The sequence below is a fragment of the Ambystoma mexicanum genome, chromosome 5q, assembly GCF_040938575.1.
Source record: "Ambystoma mexicanum isolate Mex_15411 chromosome 5q, UKY_AmexF1_1, whole genome shotgun sequence".
Classification (NCBI taxonomy): Eukaryota; Metazoa; Chordata; class Amphibia; order Caudata; family Ambystomatidae; genus Ambystoma; species Ambystoma mexicanum.
This window is the reverse complement of record NC_090933.1, coordinates 953,396,009-953,418,620: the sequence shown is the minus strand read 5'-3', so window position 1 is coordinate 953,418,620 and position 22,612 is coordinate 953,396,009. Positions and strand designations below refer to the sequence as shown.

General features: G+C 47.3%; 1 protein-coding gene across 13 annotated transcripts in view; it reads right to left on the bottom strand.

The window, feature by feature from the left end:
• Window positions 1-22,612, bottom strand: part of RIMS2 (regulating synaptic membrane exocytosis 2) — a 2,919,733-nt gene that overhangs the window by 834,165 nt on the left and 2,062,956 nt on the right. For all 13 annotated transcript variants that reach the window (XM_069621474.1, XM_069621475.1, XM_069621476.1 and 10 more), the window contains one exon: window positions 16,922-16,987. In XM_069621474.1, coding sequence (XP_069477575.1) covers window positions 16,922-16,987 — 66 coding nt within the window. The remainder of the gene's footprint in view (window positions 1-16,921; window positions 16,988-22,612) is intronic.

Below are 22,612 nucleotides of genomic sequence, written 5' to 3'. Positions count from 1 at the left end.
AAAGCAATGCCCACGACCGCTGATCAATTAGCACAGTTAGAACTAGTCTAAGTTGTTCTAAGTCCTCTGTGCCTTCGTTTACACCAAACCTCAGACTTCTCAAATGAGCATGCCATAGGGCAGAGCGCAAATGGTGCTCTGCCTATACTTTGACAGACAAGCAAGAATACAAATTGGCCCCTGCGGACATTCATACGCCTGTTAAAGGGGCAAAATCTCAATATTATGCGGACCATATTGTGATGGCAACGTGCTCTTCTAGTGAGCATTTTAGAAATTACTAAGGAATTTGCCTCATCCCCCCCCCTTACTTGATCCTTCGCGTTCTCAAGTGATCTGTGATTTGATTAGCACTTTTTTTGATGATACAATCGACAAAATTCCTAATCAAATTGACTCAGTTGGGTCTGCCACAGCAGTGCCCATTAATCTAATAGAGGCTGGGATGGAGTGTGACAACTTGGAAGTTTTTCAGTTTCATCCTGTTACAGATGCAGTTGTCAGTCTAGCACTAGGTAAACTTAAATCTTAATCCCCACTGGATCCTATTCCCCTACATCTTCTTTAGTCTTTACCAGCTACATCCATTTCTCTTTTTACCGAAGCCCTTCATCATTCTTTTTCTGATGATTCAATCCCTATCCCTCTGAATCACACATTGGTTACCCCTCTTTTTAAAAAAAAACTCATTTCGCTCCTCCAGATCATGCCAATTATCGGCCTATCTCACTTTTCCCTCTGTAATTAAATTGAATGGAACTCATTGTCACTCCGCAACTTTCATGACATCTCGTGTCTAACTCTACCGTGCACCGTTTCCAGGGGGGTTTCAGACCCCTTAGAGGTACAGAGTGATGATATCTATTTTGGATGACATGACTCTGCTTCAAGGTTGCGGAGAGGTCAGAGTCTTAATTATCCTTGACCTCACCGCAGTTTTTGACATGATTAAACATCATATGCTTCTTAGGTGCCTGGAAGCGCCTGGCATTGTTGGTTCCCCCCTTTCGTGGTTTTCTTCTTTTTTTTCAAATCAATCAAATGTCTCTATTTCCATTCCATTCAGTGCCGGTGCCTATCACTTGTGAGGTCCCCAATGGTTCTTCTCTGTCTCCTCTTCCTTTCAATCTGTATTTGGGTCCCTTAGCAGAACTGATTTTGCCCACAGTGTTCGTTTTTACACCTATGCGGCCGACACACAACTGATTTTCCATCTGAATTCCCTGGTTCTTGACCCACCAGACAAACTGAGTGCTTGTTTGTCATCCATCGGTGAGTGGATGTCACAAAACTGACTGAAACTAAATGGAGAGAATATAGATATTTTGGTTGTGGGGTCGCCAAGAGGCAAATCATTGCTGGAACACTGATTTTTGGCCAGATCCCCTTGCCCCTTGTCCAGCTCCCAGTTGGTTGGTCAAGAGTCTTGGGATGAAACTGTCACCCGTGGGCTCCAAAGCAGAGCATATAGCCTCAATCTTCACGTTTTTTTAAACTCTGACTTTTAAAAAAGATTCTTCCTTTTATCCCTCCACACCAACGTTCTGTAGTAGTTACTGCTTCAATCATGGGCTCCCTTGTTACTGTAATGGCACCTACTTAGGACAACCAGATTTTCTAATTCATCACCTTCAGGTGCATCAAAACTTTGCTGCTCGCTTGGCTTTCAATGCACCAAGGTTTGCGCATATCCTTCCTTTGCTTTGACAACTGTATTTGCTTCCTATCAAAAGTTGTATTGAATTTAAGATTCTATGTATAGTGCATTGCGCAGTTCAACAATACGGTCCTTCTTTTCTTCAACTGAAACTTACTCGGTACATGCCTTCTAGAGCCCTACATTAATGTTCCCCAAATCTGTGTGAAATTTCAAGGTTTTGTAAAGCTCGAGCTGGGGGTCTTTGCATTTCAGTCCTGGCTCCAAATCTGTGGAACTCTCTCCCCTCTCATCTGCGGGAGATACCTGACCTCCTACGTTTTCATAAAGCTTTGAAGCCATTTTTGTTCTGAAGGCTTTTTCTGAGATAGTAGGATTTGTTGGGATGGGTTCTTCTGCAGTCTTTTCTTTCATTGCCCCGATGCCTTCAGGCCAGGGTTTCACACTTTATAAATCAGCATACAATACAATACAATACCTGTTAAATAACATTACATTACATAAGAAAGCATTATGTTGAATTTACAAGTGGACTATAAAGGTTAATAAGGCTTTTAGAAATGTATAACATTGTAGGGCTACTGACAGAAAATACCCCATGCCATGGTTTGTATGCTTCTCTTCTTTGAACATAAAATTATTTGAGAAATTAATCTATCAAGGAAATTAGAGGAGGTTAACTAAATGCGCAACTGCAATACCTCGTTCAGTGTATTCACACTGGCAGTCAGGACCCATATCTGCTTTCAGAATTTCTTAAATTGTGTCGCTTTCCAAGTCAATCAGCTGCATTCTATAGGTTTAATGGCCACTGCAGAGTGAAATGGCTTGCCACAACAAGAAATTATAAGTTACTCACCGTAGTGACTAGCGTACTCTTAGTCCATAGTCCCCTTTACTCCATACTGTATGGGCGTCCCTTCCCAGGGAAAGGAGACAGCACCTTTTTCACCAGAAAAAAAGTCTTCCCCTTTAAATGTAGAGACACGCGCGGGGTGCGGCCCAGAGAGCATGCGCTGCCCTGACTCCGCCCTCCAGCGCCACACCTCAGTCCCCATTGATGCGTCGACAATAGAATTAACATTGCCTAATAACATCACCATTATTAGGGGGGGAGGTTGGTGGAACGTATGGAGGAAAGGGGACTATGGACTAAGAGTATGTTAGTCACTACAGTGAGTAACTTATAATTATTCTTACGCCTCGTCCCCTTTCCTCCATACTGTATCGGCGATTACAACTGATTGTAGCCCCAAGGTTGAGAGGAGACCCTCCTTAAGCAAATAGGTTCCTGAGAACCGCCTGTCCGAAGGCTGTGTCAGATCTACAGCCGGCATCCAAACAGTAATGCTTGCAGAAAGACGAGGGAGAGGCCCAAGTGGCTGCCCTGCTTATGACTTGCCAAGGGACATGGCACTGGAATGCGATGGGCATTGCCTTGGCCCTGACTGCGTGGGCATGCATGTTGGCCGGAAGCGGCTTGTGCTGGCCCTCGTGTGCTTCTTTGATGGCAGAGACCATCCAGCGGGATATGGGAGCCTCCGAAGGTGACAAACAGGGCGTCCGATTTGCGGAAGCCCTTGGTCCTGTCCAAGTAGAATTTCAGGGCACGCCTGACATCCAGGAAGTGCAGCATTCTGTGCTTCGTCCTTGGGATCGGGAAAAAACGTAGGAAGGACTATTTCCTCGTTCAAGTGGAAACCAGATGGAAACTTGGGCAGAAATACCAGGTTTCGTTCGCATGACTACCTTGTCCTTGTGAAAGGTGGTATATGGCTCCGAGGCGACCTGCGCCTGGATCTCGCTGACTCTACGGGCTGAGGTAAGGCCGACTAGTAAAGCCGTTTTGATGGTGACCAGCCTGGTCGCCATTTGTTCGAATGGTTTCTGCGCCAGTGCGCCCAAGACTATGTTAAGGTCCCAAATAGGGTTCAGTCTCTTGACAGGCGGGTAGAGCCTAGCGAGACCCGTCAGATGTTTCTTGACTACAGGGTTGGAGGAGGAGAAAATGCCTTCCTCCGAGTTCTTGTAAGCCACAATGGCTGCAAGGTATGTGCAGCACCTGTATGCCTGAATGAGCGAGGTGCGCAGAAAAGGAGAGCATGTCGTCCAAATTGCATGCCAAGGGGTTGATTCCCTTGGAGTCTGCCCAATGGCAGAATCTGGTCCATTTGCTTTTGTATTGGACTGGTAGCTTTGCTCCTGGCGCCCTGTATGATCTCCAGATTGGCCTGTGAGAGGCTAAGATGCCGAAGCGTTACCTGCTCAGGTACCACGCTGTGAGGGCTAGTTTCCCTGGTGCAGGGTGGATGACGCTGTCCCCCTGCTGTGCCAGAAGATGTGCTGGGCCTGTCGGAAGGTGAATCGGGGGCACCTCCGAGAGGCTGAGTAGTTCCAAAAACCATGGCCTGGCCTGCCACCATGGAGCTATTAGAATGATGAGGATTCGGTGAGACTCCTTGATTTTGCAAATTACCCTGTAGATCAGGGGAGTGGGCAGAAAGGCATAGGCTTTCATGCCGGAACACTGGAGGTGAAATGCATCGCCCAGAGAGCCGGGGCCCTGACCCTGTCCTGCCAGGATGCGAACTGGGGACACTTCTTGTTGTGCCAGGTGGCAAAGAGATCCACATGGGTGTGACCCCACCTGTTGAAGATCACCTGAATAACGAGGTAATTTAGCTACCACTCGTAATTGTCCGCTCCCATTCTGCTGAGCTTGTCTTCTTCCAGGTTGGATTCCCTCGGGAGGTGGACTGCCGTGAGGTAAATGTCGTTTTCCAGGTCCCACTCCCACATGCTAATAGCCAGTCTGCACAGCGGGGGGGCGGGACTGGTGCCACCCTGCTTGTTGACATAGTACATGCTAGTCGAGTTGTCTGTCTGGATGAGGACAACCTTGCCCCTGAGAAGTGGTAGGAATGCTCTTGAGCGCTAGCCAGATGGTGTTCAGCTCCAACCAATTGATGGTATATTCCTGCTCATGTCGAGTCCAGGTGTCGTGGACCGAGAGATCGTCCAGAGTGGCTCCCCAGCCCTCGAGCGAGGAGTCTGTGCTGATGGTGGCCTTCAGAGAGGGCGGCCGAAAGGGCTTGCCCGTCCCTAGTTGCAGTCCCTGGACCACCATGTTAGGTCTGGGCAGAGAGATGGCCGAACGTTGATAATTTCGGATTGAGAGCCCCCTCCTGATTTCATGAGGTCGCAAAGTGCAGCTGAATCCACCTCATCCGTAGTCTCGTGTGCGGCACAACTAATAGGACCGCTGCCAGTAGACCCAATAGATGTTGGTACCACCATGCCGAGGTCACCTCTCTGCAGAGGAAGTGGGCAGCAGCCCTCTTGATGGCCGAGATTTTTTCCTCTGACGGGAAGACCTTCTCAGAGCACGTGTCCCAGATGACGCCTAGGAATGTCAGAGTCTGCGTAGGCTGCAGCTGTGACTTCTTGAGATTGAGCGAGAAGCCCAGATTGTGCAGTGTGTTCATAAGGGCATGGGAAGAGTGTTGAACCACTTCCGGAGATGTAGCCCTGACGAGCCAGTCATCGAGGTATGGGTAGATGGGAGGCCCTGCGCTCTGAGGAGGGCCGCCATGGCATTCATGAGTCTGGTAAGGACCCTGGGGGCTGAGTTGAGGCCAAAAGGAAGGACCAAGTATTGAAAATGGTAGCCCATGATCCTGAACCGTAGGAAAGAACGATGGGGCTGCTAAATCGGGACGTGTAGGTACACGTCCTTGTGATCCAGGGAGCACAGTCAGTCTCCCATGTACATTGTCTCTGCTTTAAAAGCTGGCGTAACCATCTTGAATTTTTGCAGGGGTAAGGAAAGGTTGAGGGTGGAAAGGCCCAGCAAAACTCTCTGGCCCGCCTGGTTCTTCTGAATGGTGAAAATCCTGGAGTAAAAGCCAAAGCCTTACTGGGAGGCTGGAACTTCCTCCACTGTCTGGCTCTCTACGAGCGACTGGATTTCCGCCAAAAGAGTTGCTGTCCCCATCTGTGGGAGTGGAGGGGAGGAGTGGCTGGGCTAGGAAGGTGGTACCCCGTGGATACTACGGATGGGATCCAGGAGTCTACAAAATTCTGGCACTAGAAATGTGCATGGAGAGCAAGCCTGCCCCCCACCGGAGACACAGGGACCCGAAGGGGCGTGTCATGCTTTCTTTCCCTCTGAGGCTGTCGCTGAGGAGGGGGACTGGAAAAAGTCCTTGCTCCCCCCCATTCTTGTTGCTTGCACCAGCTCTGAGACAGCGAGCGGTTCGGCTGCCTGGATCTGCGTTCCTGGAAGCCGCTGAACCCTCCATATGTACGACCCATTTCCGTGCGCTGCTCAGATTGGGTGTATGATTTGGGTGTGGTCTTTGTAAGGATGGTTAAAGACTTTGCCGTTTGTGAGCTGTTTTTCTTTTTGTCCAGCTCCTCGTCCATAGAGAAGTGGAACAGGCCCCCCCCGCGAACGGTAGATCTAGAATGCGCTCCTGGATATCCGGGTTGAATTTTGTTGCCCGGAGCCAGGCTGTTCTTCTCATGTCTGTGGCAATACAGATGGCACGGCCTGAGGTATCGATATGAGCCAGTGTGGATTCCATGAGGTCATGCACCACCAGCTTGGTTTCAGCTAGCCACGCCTTAAAGTGTGATTGGCTCTTGGTGGAGAGTTCCGGGAGGAAGTCCGCAATTTCCCACCATAATCTCTGGTTGGCGGCTGCCAGCATGGCATTGGCGTTGGCTTGACGTAGATGTAAAGAGGCATTGGAATAGAGTTTCTTGCCATATGCCTCCAAGATCTTCTCCTCCTTGCCAAGCAGCGCCGGAGAGGAAGAGGCCGAGGACGACTGGGCTTGGAGTATAGTGATGCTGCAGCGATCAACGAAGAGTGTGGCTGAGGATGGGCCGAAAGCAAGAGTGTATCCCCCTCCACCTGCCTGTACTTGGCATGCAGGCGTCGATTGACCGGCTGGGCCGAGTGGGGTTTGAGCCAGCCCTTCTTGGCCAGGGAGACTTCATCGATCTGCATAGGTATCCCTGATTCGGCAGAGGGGCGTCGCGCGAGGACTTCAGCCAGAACCCCCTCTGCCGGCTGCTCAACCTCGGGTTGGGGGAGGCCCAGATACTCTGCCAGACCAGCAAGACGTTCGTGGAAGACCCTGGCTGAGGATGGCATGTCCAGATCCTCATCCGTATCCTGTGGATCTGGAGGATCCTGTGAAGAAGGAGGAGTAGTTGGCGCCGGAGGCTGGGGTACAGAGCCTGCGGCCAAAGGCTCAGGAGGTAGCGGAAGCTGCAGTGGAGCCCCTGTGGGGTCGGCTGGGGAGCCGGAGGAGGTGGCTGTGCTGGGGCCTCAGCATCTGTGGTGCCACTAGAATTGCGGGGAGGACTTCCCTGATGGCGTCTTTGATGATAACCCTCATGTGAGGTGACTTTGTGAGGCAGAGGAACTTTCCGAAGAGCACCTCCTCACTGGGCAAAGAGGTGGTAGGGGTGCCGACCGGGTAGCGGGGAGCTGCTGCGTACCCTGTCCATATGGACGCAAAGGAAAGCTGCTCTGCGCAAATGAGGGGTAGACTGTAGGCCACATACCTGGTTGAGGACAGTCGCACCTTGACACTCGTTCATCGCCAAATTCCTGGAATGGTGTCGGATGTGTGCCTCTTTCTGGCGCGGCGGCCATTTTGTCGAGCTGCCTGCCACGTGCCTGCGACGTGGTGCTCGGACCGCTGCGCCCGGCCTCGTCCAAGTCTCTTGCGTGTGGATCACAAGGCCTATCCTGCTCCTCGGGCCTAGGCCCGGTAGGTGCGACACCCTCAACCCGGGGGTCGGGTGAGCTGCGTTTAGGCGCCCCCTCAGACGTATTGCCGGTATTAGGGCGTAGCCCCTCGGCTATGGTGCCGGTAAAAGGGCAGAGCCCCTCGGGTGTAGACCCGGTAAAAGAACCTTCCGGTCCCTCACCACTGCGCCCGGGAGGATCCGAGGATCCCACGACCTGAAGGCCGGTAGCTGAAGCAGCCTCAGTGCACGTGTTGGTAGAAGGACCTGACCGGTCCCTCCCACGCTGGAGAGTCCCTGGGAAGGAGTCTCCCTTGCGGTGTGCGATGGAGAATATCAGCCCTACATTGGGCCCGGTTAGATGCTTCACAAAGTTCTTGAGATCCTCTGGAGGCGACCTCTGGAAGAGCTCCTTCCACCTGGCTGGTCTGTTCTTCAGTGCCTTCAAGGACAGCAAGCCTCACGTTAAACATGATTGCCAACCGTGGTCTGGGCCAAGGCAAAATGGCAGAGGGTGTGGGGATCGAAGTTGGGAAGAGCCCGTTGCAGGATGGACACCTAATGAACCCTGTAGAAGTCGACATGCGCCAGGGATGAGTGTGACGCCTGAGGACCGAGTACCTGAATGATAGATAAGACTAAAAAGACAAAGAGAAGAAGTATCCGCGTGTGGAATTACATGGCCAAAGCTAGTCCCAGGAGCGCTGGTGAATTTGGCCCGTTTCCGTCGACACAGAAAAGGGGACTGAGGTGTGGCGCCAGATGGCTTAGTCAGGGCAGCACATGCTCCCTGGCCCACTCCCCCGCACACCTCTAAATTAAAGCGGAAGAAGGTTTTTTCTGGTGAAAAAGGTTCAGTTTCCCATCCCTTGGAAGGGACGCCCATACAGTACGGAGGAAAGGGGATGGGACGTAAGAGTAATGTCAAGAGAGGAGAGTGAGTTTTTAACCCTTTCACTGTCCAGGCCCTAAGTCCCTGGAGGCCCAGACTGTCAGAAAAAATATTTTCCAGTGGGCACCCTTGGTATTCAGTGGAGGGGCAGAACGCAGAGCTTACTGCCCTCCTCTCAAATTAGGATTTATATGCACCCCTCTTGATACCATAGGCAACCCACAGGCACACTGTTATAAGTATCAAGCCACATATGGTACATTACAGTGACACCCAAATTAATATTTAGTGGATAATAAACGTAACTATTTATTTGCATCAGTGTGACTTATTCATTTTACATTGAGTGACCTGGCTTTGTATGTACTTTTGTATGACATAATCAGAGTCAACTGACATTTGAGGTCACTTCCTGTGATGTCATCTGTCTGACTTGGAGGTAGTTACTTTATAGAACTAATAGACAATGGTTCCACTCTACTAGGAAGGGATATAATATTATGAATTTCACACAGATATTGATACCATACTTATTTTAGTAGAAATGTGTTATGGGGCATAGTTCCTCTATACCTAATAAATGCTTAAAGAGGCTAATTTTCTGTATTAAGTGCTATATAACAAATCTACCATGAAAAAGTAACAGTAAACCATGTACTTATTCAGTACCGTTATTTATTCAACAACATGCTTTCTTGACAGATACTCTACTTGTTGTAGAACCCAGCAAAACAAATTACTTCTTTTTCTAATATTCTTTCTAATGGAAATAATGCTCATCCTACAGATTCTTCATCAGCTGAAATGCTCCAGATAAAGACTTGATCTGGTAATCTTTGTAGGGCCATTGGGAGGCACTGGTGTGACTACAGATGAAGTCTTTAATGGCATGATGGAGATCACTGGCATCAGACGTGGCATAGCTACTATACACATGGAGTGCCTGTGCCTTAATACTTCAGTTCTTCTCAATGTCCTATGCTCCACAAACATTAAATGGAACAATATATGTGCCCTGAAAAAAGCACAATTGAGGTTTCAAGTGAGATCAAATGGAAAAATATAAGAGCCATGAAAAAAACACAACCCAGTTTTCAAGTGTTCGCATAATACCAATCAGTTTTGGGACAGGGGGGGAGGTGGAGGGGGGTGATGATGACTCTGCAGCAGGAAGATTGCATCCATAAGCAAATACATTACAAGAGGTAACTCATTTGTTCTTCTAATAGATACCTTCTTTCAACAGATTCCATACTACCAAATCTCGATACAGATGACAATGCACAATAAGATGGTCCATTTGGTAATCACTTTGACCTTTACAGGGAACTTGAAAGGACCAGCAACCCCCAAAAAGTGAGCCATTTGTCAATCAGGTTCTTCTTGGACCAAGACACATAAAACCTGAACATCTTCTCTAGATCAAAGCAATGGAGCCTCTCTCTCATATTACAAGGATGAACATGAGAGAGAACACTGCGAGGGGCATTTTCTCGAAGAAAGGACGTCTTATTCTCAAGGTCATCTTTCCTGCTGAGAACATTATGACAGAATGATCTTCACAAATTGGCCACAGTTCACCTGCGCAGTGAGTCAAAGTGATACACTTCAGGAATATTATCTTCATAGTGAGGAGTTACAGAGGACAAGAATCCAGAAGTACAAAAAAGCCACCATCAGAAATGTCAAGAGTGGGTTGAAGTCACAAGATTTAACAAATGTCTTCATTGCGGTGGATAAACAAAACAAGTGCCACGAGAAATCAAGGTTCAAACATTAATTATTTACAAGTGAGAGGTGACTGCGATTAATACCTATGGGCTTCTGGCCTATTAATGAAAAAGTGTCTCTTTCTTGGGGATTAATCTAAGTGAACAGTTTCAGGATGGGTCAAATGAAGTATCCCTATTGTGGGGATTCTGGTGTCTGCCAGGAATTCCAAAACACAACTCTGTCTCGGTATGTAGCACTTAGCTACTTCTCGGCTCACAATTACAGTCACTGTGATATAGTGACAAACCACTTCTTGTCTCAGGGTACAGTGGAAGGGACATAGTTTCCAGTCAAGGGGTATGGTGAACTTCTCACCTTGCGATGCAATAACTTTCTTATCTAAAATTACCTGTATAAGGAATATGGTGACATTCTCACTATAAGGAATTCCTCATCTCTCCCCGCTCTCCCTGTATTCTAGGCACTATAGTGTCCTTTCCACAATAGGCAAAAGAGCCATAACTGTTTGGATCTGCCAATCTTGGTATTAGTTTTCAGGATTCTCAATAGGCCACCGATTCAGGAAACTTTCTTGAGTTGTCTCCACAAAGCCATAGTCCTTACAGTCAGCCAATTGCAGGCCTCTCCAAGGGCCCTGTTCAGTTTTCGAAGTCTACTGGCAGCATCTGTAAAAGTGATATTTTGCTGCATCTGATTGGCCAGGTCCAGCTTCTTGTGGAAATCACTCCTTCTTGCTCTCTAGTACTCCACCTCGGTTCTCCAATACTTCACTCTCTGCAAGTCCTGCTACACTCTCCATAACTTGTCTGATCCTGGGCTTTGTATAGGCCTCTTCATATGCCCTTGGCAGTTTCCTGCTTGGCGATAGGCCATTTCAGTTCTCGCTTTGTTTGGGGCAGATTGATTTGTGGTGCTTGGTGAATTTGTCCTCTGCAGCAAGTCTCAAGATTGCAGAAATAATAAAAGTCCTGGCTGTCATTTTGGAATCATCCAGAAGTCCCACCCCTCCGCCTTTCCTGTGCAACCCTTGTACAACTCCTGAACAAACAAAGGTTCAGATTGGCAAAGCCACGATGAAGGAATCAAACTCCAGCCTGCCAAATAACACCCCTTCCAGAGAGTTCAACAGGCCACCACAGTCATTCACTCATGTTACAAAGTCACCTGCCTGATTCTCGGGGTAAAGGGTGGGAAGGATCTTGGGCCCGGGTGCTGCCACAAGCTAAGAGATTCTAGAACCAAAGGTGGGGCCAGGTGGATACTTTGGCTTATCCCTCTATTCACCAGTTGTATGCCAGGCGCTTGTTCCAAGGATAGAATCCCTGATCCTGTCCCTTAAAAGGACACTCCAGAGGGAAAATGAGTTCCTGAATATGAATCCCTCCCTTTGTTTGCTGATCTTCAAGTTGTGCCTTGTCTCTAATTTGGGATATTCCTAGTCCCTCAGAAAGTTCCAGGGATGATATATCTTTCGAATACCTGGTGTGGGATTTATAAGAGTGTTGGCAAAAAGAAAAGTACCCAGTCCTGCTAGCTCAGGGACATTGGCGTGGGAGGCATGAGGATCAGAGAAGCCCAGGAATGAGGAGACAAGAGGTTAAAATGTGGTGAATGAGTCATTATGCGTCATTACTGCACATGTGTGAAATGAGATTCCAGGATGGCAGCCTGCTATAGAGGCTTAGTCTGTGGCTCTGCTTAAGGAGGGGGTGATGCCAACAGAGCAGCAAGCAAGTCACGTACTACCACCATTCCCTCTTCAAAAACACAAAAATACAACCCCAAGGCCATTTAAGCAAGAGAAGTCGCTAAAGGTAGGACCAGGTCTTACAGAAAACCGGAGTGGCTTTAGGAGTTTGTGGGACATTTGAGACAGTGGTGGTGTGCCGATGTAGTGCGTTGTATAGCAAAATAAGAAGTGGGGGTGGAAAGAGTAGAAAGAGGCTGGCTAATAGAAGCCAGCGATGAGGAAGAAGAAAGCAAAGAGGAGGTGATCACTATGGGGGAGGCAAATAAGTAAACAGGGAATATTGAGGGGAAGGAGAAAAACGGAGGAAGGTGAGAGATATTAGGGACAACCAAGGAGGAGGAGAGTAAAGAAGCAGGAGAAAGGTCAGTAAGTGGAGGAGAGTCAAAATTAAGGACGAAGACAGAGCAGGGGAGGAGGCAAGAAAAACCTTGGAGAAGACGAGGTAGAAGGATACAGCCAAGATGTGGACAGGACAGACAGGGAGAATTAATAGGCATGCTACACATCTGATTGAAGAGAATGGAGAAGCTGTGAAGGTAAGGCATGTGGCAGGGAAGTCAGGAGAGGAGCACAGTTGAGACACGAAAGGGGATTAAAGTATGGTTCCCTTTGATACAAGATCACCCTGGCTCATGCAGGGGTGCCATGCTGCAAACTAGACCAAGTGGATTGGTGGAAGCTTTGGTGCTTGGTTTGGTGCCACCTAACCATCCTCCTTACTACCCCTTAGGCCTAACATGTAGGTGCACTCAGACCCTGAGATCCAGGCAGAAGGGTCTCATAAGAATCAGAAAAACCAGGATGAGAAGCAGGAGACCCAAACTGAAGAAAGCAAGAAATGAGAACTAAGTGCAGGAACACCTAAACCCTCAGACTGTGAATGCCTGAGAACTAACCATTTCTTTTGAAACGGGACCCTGAATTGAGAAACTTTATATTTTAGCAGGAAACCTTTTTATGGAACACAGACACTTTGCCTTGTTGGAACCTAGGGGAAAGTCATTCTGTTCTTATGATGCATTGTCTTTAGTTGGACCATGAATTATGCCCATCCCCAAAAAACCTGCATTTATTGAAACCACAATCTTCTGTGCCTGTCTCTAATTGATTCCACTTGGCCTTTTGACACTCTGTACCTTCTCACACTCTTGCAAGAGCTCTTTTTGTTCCATCAGCTGTAGGTAAGAGTTACACTTTGCAAGGCCTGGCTGTTGGTATGCAAGCAGCACCTGCGCATGTCACCATCCCCTTTGTGCCTGCTTCTATGTCCTGTTAGTCTGCTCCCCTTAAAGGGTTGGCATTTTCAGAGGTATTGTGAATGGTGACCCCTCTCTATTTGTGGGTTACAGAGTCTGACATATCCCATGGTTGCCGAAGTCCCTTGTATTACCAATGCATTTACCTCTGGGCTGATAGTGCCTGTTGAGCCACCTACACACAAGAGTGACAAACCCACCCTGACAAGATGGGTTGATTTCTTAGGGATGACAACTATGTTGCTCCAATCTGGGTAGAGACCCAGTGAAGTAGGGGTCTCGGTTGCATCCCCTGTACACCTCTTAAGTAACCATATGGCTCTGTCTTAATAACACTGGTAGGATAGCTACCTTGGGCTGCAGAGACTCGTGTGGGTTCAGTGATGAAAGAGGTGATACATTTTTGTAACAGGGCCTCAGAGTTTAAATAAGATACATTTTACAAATGTGTACTAAATACCAGCAAGTGTTTTGTGGATGGATTGATGTGTGGAAAAGAGAAGGAAGCAGTTTGAGGCTTCGACCACCAAAGAGGGGTGTTGTGTGATAAGGAATTGGTGTTAGCATGGTAATTACCTTTGTGAGTTGACATTTGTTCGGACTAATCACCTTACTAGCCCCATGAGCAGATTTCTTTGGACATGTTCTGTTTTGTCAACAATGTATAGATATTTAAATTAAATATGTTATTTAACTGGAGGCCAGTTAATCCTACATTATGGAGATGTGTTCCCAATATCTGATGCAGCTAGGCAGATATTTGTGGGCAGACCATGGAGTTTTGTCTGACAACACCTACTTGCACAACTACCACAGTAGCAGCAGTTTAATTTTCTTAGGTACACTAAACGAGGCTACGTTCATAGTTAAAGATGGCCGCTAAAGTGTTGACTAGTCAGCTGATTTTTTGTTTGCTTGAGAACAAGGTATGTTGCTTGATTATAGTGTTAGAGCGCTCTGATCCCACCAGCCCAATACGGATTCTGAATCCCTTTTTGATGTTGGTTAGGAAGGTAATCAAAGAATATATTTTTAGTATCCAGTTCAAAAGAAGACACTGCATGTCATCTGCATATTGTATAACTGAGGGGCCAACAACTTTTACCATGCTTCTGTGCTAAAGGAAGGATAGACAATGAAGAAAACCAGAACAGGTAACCAACAGGTAGAGTTACCCAACACAAGGGTGAAATGTCCTGAACGAAGTGGTGGACAGGACTATGTTTCGACTTGCAAGAAATGGTTGAACTAGTTCAACGATTCAGTCACTAGGCCCATTTTCCCCCAGAAAACCCTTATCTGTGTAGCAAGGCCAAATGCATTAAACATTTAAAAAAAAAACATTTTCTGAGAAACAAAGCAGTTGAGCAGGACCCGTGATGTCACCTCCAAACTGTGAACTGTGAAAGATATGCAAAAGGACCATGTGCTTCGGTGGGTCAGAAATAAAGAAGACACTTACTGGGAAGGATTCTTTGGGATATGGATTGATGAAGTTGCAAAAATACCTTTGCCCATTCTAACTGCTATTGTGAATTAATTAATGGCCTGCCAGAATTTGTGTTTATGAAAATGCCCTAGAAACCTCTGCAATCATAAAGTGTGATGCTATATTACTAAAGCGGTTGCCGACCATAGGCCAGTTTAAAGATTTGAAGCAGGAATGGAAATCTTGAACGGAAGTGGTTTCACCCTCAACAGCACCATTGCCACGAAATGAAAGGTGCTTATATTCTCCTCTGTGGTCAGTGACCTTGTACCTTAGTGCTGGTAACAAGGACAGAACCCATATCCTGAACTAACTGTGAGGGAACATTTCAGATAACCTGAGCCAGGAATTTCTCCTATGGTAAACTATCCCTGACTCAGACCACTGCTTAGTCAATGACGGGCTAGAGAGAAACAGTAGTCCTAGTCTATATTTGTAACACCGTATACACAGTTTTGGCCTATCGCTGTATTTCTAGAGATTTGACTATGGTTACAATTGTGATGTATTCATTAATTCTCATTTGCTCAAATATAAAGAAAACAGGGTTCAGTTGCACTATTTGATCTAATCAGAAGACTAATCTGCCATTTTAGACTACCTCTAGGATTAACCCTAAAATCATGTTATCCACTAACCCATCAGATTTAGAAGCAGATGAATGCATTAATTCCTGCTACACCTGGCATGTTAAGATGAGGCAGTAGTTTTATAAAGGTAGGGCCTGCATTTCATGTGCACTGATGTACATGTAATGCAATGTAAAGTAGTGTTGTACAGCACACTTTTGCCATTTTGGGGACCTCATGATTTATAGTGCTTAAAAACAGAGCAGAGAGGAGAGGAGAGGGGGTTAGGGAGGTAGCAGAAGAGGAAGCTCTGAATATGTGTGGTGTTGATGAATGCAAGCCAGAAGTATCCTGGTTCTGTGTGCCAGTAGGATTCTACAGATTTGTAGCAGGGACTATGTTTTATCCATAGGGAGAACCAAATGTATCACCTGCCAGAACTGGGTCACTGGGAGAGCCACTGGTCTGCAGAAAGGGAAGGTATGTGACAAAGCGAAAGATGTAACACGTCATCCAGTGAGATTAATGTGACTTGAAGGTGCCAGCAGGCAAAAAGCTGGAGGGAGGGTGGGAGTTGTGTGTTTTTGCTTCATGCAGCTAGTGGATTGAAAGACAAGTAGGGAGAGGTAGGTGGGGAGGCTTTTAAGAAGTCCTGCTGTTTGGAGTTGAAGGCCAGCCTTAACCATCTAACCGAAGAAGGAAAATCGAGGGGGGTATTTATATGGCTAGTTCTCAAAGGTTTCCATGCTTTCAATTATAAGTATTAACAAGAGAAAAGACATTTGTAACTCCTGTAGGTTTGGCACTCGTCTTCTTTGCTTTGAACTATTCTGTTCAAATTTGATTTTCAAAATGTTAACTTCTTTACTACAAATTTTAACCATGATTATATACTTTTTCACTGATAAAACCTTGCTGTCTGTCACATAACATATTTTGTGTTACACACTCTTCACCAGATGCATTATAGCATTACTGTTCTCTGCTGTGTTTGCTATATACTACACACAGTCACATCATATTCCTGTAAAATAATTGGATTCAAGCACAGTTCAAGCCATACAATGCTTGTCTCATGTGCAAAGAAACACGCATGCCAAACCGTTGGGAGGTCAAATTCCAGAGACTGTTGGATATATTAGGGCTCAACACCTAGGTTCATTCAACTGCGGAATGGTAATTATTGAAAGAAAAGAAAATGGGATTTCCCGTATTGTAAACGCTGTGGGTACAAGAGCATAAGGCTATGTGATTGGTGGAATCCTTTATTCCTAGATACTGTTTTGGAAAAATCCATATGAAATCTTTGTAAATTTGAAACGAGCATTTACTAACTTTCCACCAAGATTGGATACCTGCCTGCAGACTTTCGCTGACTGTAAGGAGTAAACCATGGGCTCTTAATCTGATAGAAAGCTAGCCCTCTGAAGAACAATGCACATTCACCTGAAAAATGGCAGCTCACACAATATAGATACCATGAATAAAATATGCATCCATATTGCAGACAACATTAACTGATGCCCAGCTACTGTGTGCATCTTGCTTGCTTTCCTTCCCACCTGTGAATGCACTTCACCAAAGTCTCTCCAATTTGTGCAGGGGAATAAGTTTGACACAAATTAAACAATAGCCTCTCTGAGAAACAGTGCTTGTGGTCATTGCATGTATCATAAAATTGTACAAAAACTCATCAAAATGAGAAAAGGAAATGGAAATGCGTTATGCTACTATACACACAGTTGCAGAGGTTTTACCACTGAGATCCAAAATCACACATAAATACACACACAGGCACATAATGCATATACCTGGAACTCCTCGGGTGTTCACCAGTGGAGTGATTGACTCTGGAGCGAGGTAGAGTGAGAAAATGGCTGCAGCCATGGCAGAAATAAGAACAATACAAAGTTGAGAATGAAATGAAAAACAAGGACACATCAGAATATGAGAACTAGACATTTTGAAAACATAGAATGTATAATGAAATTATGAAAACTACACTGATAAAACTCCACATTCAGAATCTGTATTTAAATCTAGCACGGAAAATGTTCTTGGGTAGCTAGGCGTAGCTAGATAGTTTACATACTTTATTTTGAATATGGTTTCCCTAAATCTCACAATGTATGCACAAAAAATACAATTCTGTTTCAAACTAAACAAAATAACTTGATTTTACTACAAAAGCAGTTAAACTCTGCACTGCAGCAATTGAGAATAAATGGGATGAGTACATGTCCCTGTGCCTTGTTACTTTTGTTCTTTTTGCACATAAAGTAAGGGAAGACATATTTAGGAAGCAAAAAGTATAAGCTGCACAAATGTGAGATACTGTAAATAATGGAAATTCCACTTGCCATGGTTTAATAACATATTGTGCTATTTGGGAGAATGGAGACAACGGCTTTGCATTGAGTTCAGAGTTTGAGAGATGTTTTTAATACTTAACATAATTTTACAGTACAGCTGTCCAGCGCCCAGCCTCTAAATTAACATGAGTGGCCCCTCAATAATTGGTGGTGTCCAGCCACACATTGTGGGGGAGTAGAGTGTGCGGGCAAGCTGCTAAGCTCAACAGCAGGCACCACAAGCTACCTTGAGGATGGGAAGGCGCCACTGCATTGCCCAGACTATGCAACCAGTACTCGTCACATGCCCATGTATGGTGGGGGCAATTCTCAGACATGCATTGTCAAGAGCAGTATCAATAGGCACAGCACAGTGCATGCCGTATGGTCATCTCAGGTGCACTCAGACTTTACTGATGGTCAATGAGCAGGAAAGTACTATAGATTGCTCCAGCACGCCCTTATAGGGTCGCGCTTAAGGGCAGAACTCTGTGAAAGAAGCGAATGGCATCCTTCCGCACTTACTTGGCACAAGACTGGGTTGCCAGGGAGCAACATTAACTGAAAAATTAAAGTTGTTCACCGTATTTACTGGAGTACTCATAGTCCACAGCCCCCTTTGCTCCAACCTTGTGGGCGTCCCCCAACATGGGGATGATACCGGTACCTTTGGCAGCATAAAATGGAGCTTCCCCTTTAAATTTAGCATAGCACATTGAGGCGTGGCCTCAGGAACAACCCGCCGAGGCCCTGCCCTCTGGCGTCTCACCACAGTCCCTTTTGAACACATCGGACGCTTAGATACCTGGCTACTCTTATACATATTAGCCCATGGCATACTAGCAGGGGAAGGTGGGTGGGACATATGGAGGAAAGGGGACCATGGACTATGAGCACTCTAGTCACAACAGTGAGTAACTTTAATTACTCATGCATCCCTTCCCCTTTCCTCCATCCTTCTGTGGGATTCCACCGAACAAGAAACATAGGGTGGAGCTGTAATAACCTGCCTCATATCTAGGACGAAGCAAAAAGGTTCTTCAAAACCGCCGGACCAAACTCTGCATCGTGCCTGGAGCTGGTGTTCAGTTAGTAGTGCTTACAGAAGGCTGATGGAGTGTCCCACTTAGCCGCCCTGCTGATGACATACCAAGAAGCATGTCTCTTAAATGTGACGGCCGTGACCTTGGCTCTGACCGCATGGGCATGAATACCCTCAGAAACAGGTCTGCCCATGGCAGTGTATGCCTCTGAAAGGGCCGGAACCATCCAACGGGCGATGGAAGCCTTGTAAGCCTGAGCGCTGGGGGAGGGGCCTCCAAAAGTTACGAACAATGCCTCAGACTTCCTGAAGGATTTCGTTGGCGAGAGATAAAACATGAGAACCCTCTCAAGGGCCAGTGAATGTAGGGTCCTCTCTGCCTCAGACTGTGGATTTGGGAAGAATACCAGCAGGCAGGTCTCCCTGTTCAAATAAAACAAGAAGTCTTTTGGGCAAGAAGTTTGGGTGAGTATGCAAGATGACCTTGTCGTTGTGGAACGTGGTGAAGGGCTCGCACGAAGACAACACCTGCAGCTCACTACCCTGTGTGCAAAGGTGAGATCAACCAATAAAAACGCTTTTAACGTCACCAAGCGGATGCCCACGGAGGCCATCGGCTTGAAATGCTTGTGTTGCAAAACTGCAAGAACCACATTGAGGTTCATACCGATGCGGCCTATGCACCAGAGAAAAAAGGCTAGACAGCACCATGAGGTGGGCCTTAACCACAGGGTTGGCTGCCGAAAAAACATGCTAAGGGGAATTCTTGTAAGACCCAATGGACGCCAAATACGTGCAGCACGTATCCACCTGAGCTCCACAGTGAGCCAGGTGCGCTGAAAAAGCCAGTACATCATCCAGAGTACAGGTGACAGGGTCCAGGCCTTTGTCGCGAGCCCAATGGCAGAACCTAGTCCATTTGCTCTTATACTGGGACCGAGTCGAAGGCCTCCTGGCCTGCTGAAATATGTCTTGAGTTGTCATTTGAAAATTGAGCATGCTGAAGTCTCAGCTGATCAGGAACCAGGCCACTAGGGGAAGTTTGGCTGGGGCCTGATGTTCCACTGCACTGCGCTGCTGTCAGGAACCCCCTTCTGGGTATTGCAAGATGGACAGGACCACGGGAGCACAACTGCAGCAGATCCAAAAACCAGGGTCTCAAAGGTCTGAGGGGGGCAACGAGGATGAGGCTGCAGCCCACAGAGGCCCGGAAATTGTAGCGGGTCCATTGGAGCAGAGGGGTGGGTGGGAACGCATAACACCTGCGGCCGTGCCAACAGATCTGCAAGGCATCTCCCAGTGACCCCCGAACCTGACCTGCCCATGAGGCAAACTGGGGGCACTTGGAGAGATCTGAACAAATCCAAGTACATGAACCCCCAATGCTGGAAAATGGGAAACAAGGAGTCGTCATGCAACTCCCACTCGTAGGTGTTGAACACCAAGCGACGCAGCCGATTTGTTTCTGCAATGCTGCCCCCCCAACAGGTGGACTGCCGAAATCCAAATCCCCTGTGTAAGGACCCATTCCCGGATCGAAACTGTCTCCATGCAGAGGAGGGGGGAACAGGTGCCGCCCTGCTTGTTCAGCTAAGACATTTTCATAGAATTGTTTGGCCTGACCAGAACCAACCTGTCCCTGATGAGGGGCAAAAATGCCTTGAGTGTTAGGCCCACTGCCATGAGCTTAAGTAGGTTAATATGCAGGAGGGCTTCCGTCCAGGACCATGCTCCATGTATCGCATAGCCCTCTAGAGTAGCCCCCACAGCCCAAAAGAGAGGAGTCCATCATCACCACCAGGGCAGGCTCCGGTCGGGTGAGGGGGGCTCCCACTGAAACATTGCCAGCCACTAGCGAAGATCGGGCATAAGGAGTGGTGATATAGGTAGCCTGTCCGACTGAAACCTTGTCTCATGATGCCAATTGGCCAATTGACTGCCAGGTGGAGCTAGAGGCGCCACATCTTGAGACGGGCGTGGTGTACAGTTAGCATACAGGAAGCCATCAGGCCCAGAATGTGTTGGAACCACCATGCCAAGGTGGTCGCATTGGCCAGAAAGTGTCCCACGGCCTTGCCGAGAGACATAAGCCTCTCGGGCGTGGGGAAAATTCGCTGAACGGTAGTGTCTCAACGCACCCCTAGGAAGACCAGTTCCTGCGATTTCCTCTCATTGAGAGAAAAACCCAGCTGATAAAGAGTCTCCAGTGCACCACCCCTATGGGTGATCCCGCCCTCACCAACCAGGCGTCCAGATAAGGGTATAGATGATGGTCCTCCAAGCTGAGAAGGCCCGTCGGTGCATTCATCAACTTCGTGAAGACACAAGGGGCCGAGTTCAGGCTGAAGGGTTGTACTTTGTACTGCAAGTGGTACGACATAATCATGAACTGCAAAAACATCTGATGTGGTTGATATATGGGTACATGCAGGTATGCATCTTTGAGGTCCAGGGAACACATTCAGTCCCCTGCATACAGAGAATCGGCTATGTGCGCGAGAGTAATAATCTTGAAGCATTCCAGAGTTAAAGACAGATTTAGAAATGACAGGTCCAGGACTACCACTAGGCCAACCTGGTTGTTCTTGGTTACCGCAAAAATTCGGGAACAGTAACCGAAGCCCCTTGTCATGGAGCGCTCGGCATGGAGAATTTGGACGCTATGGAGGAAGTGCTAGTTTGGGAACTGTCTGCAGCAGTCTAGTGTTCGGCTCGCTCACCATGCCTCTGAGGGATCGAGGCGTACATGTACGCGTCCGTCAGTAACACTGATACGTTGCAACCCTTGCTTCCGCTTCAGGTGAAGACGCTGTGTTGCTCCCTCTGAGCTTCGTTGTGAGTATTCCACTGCTGTTTCCCTCCTCCCTTTCAGTCTTACCGCCCCCCGCTTACCTTTGTCCGCGCTTCCCGCATGCCGCCTTCTCCAGCTTCTGCCAGCCTCCCGATTTTGTTTTCCCTTTCCTGCAATGTTTTGGCTCCGCTCTTTCTGCTTACCCGCTTGCTGACTATGTTACTCCTTAGTTGCTACCTTCTCTTTCGAAGTTGTTTGGAACGCTCGTCCTACTCGGATACTTGCAACCTGCATATTCCGAGTCACCGGAAGAGACTGCTGGGAATTGTAGTTACCATCTACTTTGGCATCTACTGTGCTGCGGAGAAACATCTTACCAGGATTTTTTTTAGCAACGCTTCTTCCCTGGAATTGGGAGCGGACTCTCTGGGGGCCCCACTGCCAAGCAGATAGCTAACTGGCAAGGTGGCCTCCAGAAGAGTCTGTCCTAAAATCTGCAAAAAAAGACTAGACATCGCCTGGAGAGAAAGACGAACGATACACACTGAGAGCTCCTCAGAAGGACCTAATTCAGGAGAGGAGGAGGAGGAGGTGGTGATTCTGGCCATTGATCAACTCAAAGAGTCTTCCAAATCTGACAGTTTGCAACGCCAAGGGATGGCCATCTTAGAGCAGTACCAGGAACTGGTCAATGCCATCCAGGGAATCAAAGTTGAACTACAGTCAATAAAAGCAGAGAACAATGCATTAACAATGCATTGAAGGCTGATAATGCTGCCTTACGACAACAAGTCACACAAAGGGAGGATGTTCGGGATGATCTTCCACCTATGCCTTTGCCCTGCGGCAAGTATGAAGGCAATCCTAAAAGGATGAAAGAATTCCTCGACGCGTGTCAGGTTTACTTTACTTTTCGTCCAAAACTGTTTGGATCGGACAAGGCAAGGGTCGGATTTCTCATCTCCAATCTAGGGGGAAATGCCTTGGCCTCGGCAACCCGTTAGTGACAGACTCTGATCCTGTTTTGACCGATTACTGAGCTTTTGTTCTACAGTTCTGCACAAGGTTTGAAAGACCAGAAGTGCTATACAAATCATACGAGAACCTCTTGGATACCAAACAGGGTCCTTTAGACGTACAGACGTATGTGTCTAACTTTCAAAGGATTGCAATGGAGACCGGATGGCCGGACTCGGCCAAACAAACACTCTTCAGAAGGGGATTACATGATGAAATAAAAGATGAACTTTCTAGGGTGGCCAGACCAGCTTCTTTTCAGGAGCTGGTAACTTTAGCCCTTCAGATAGAATACCGCATT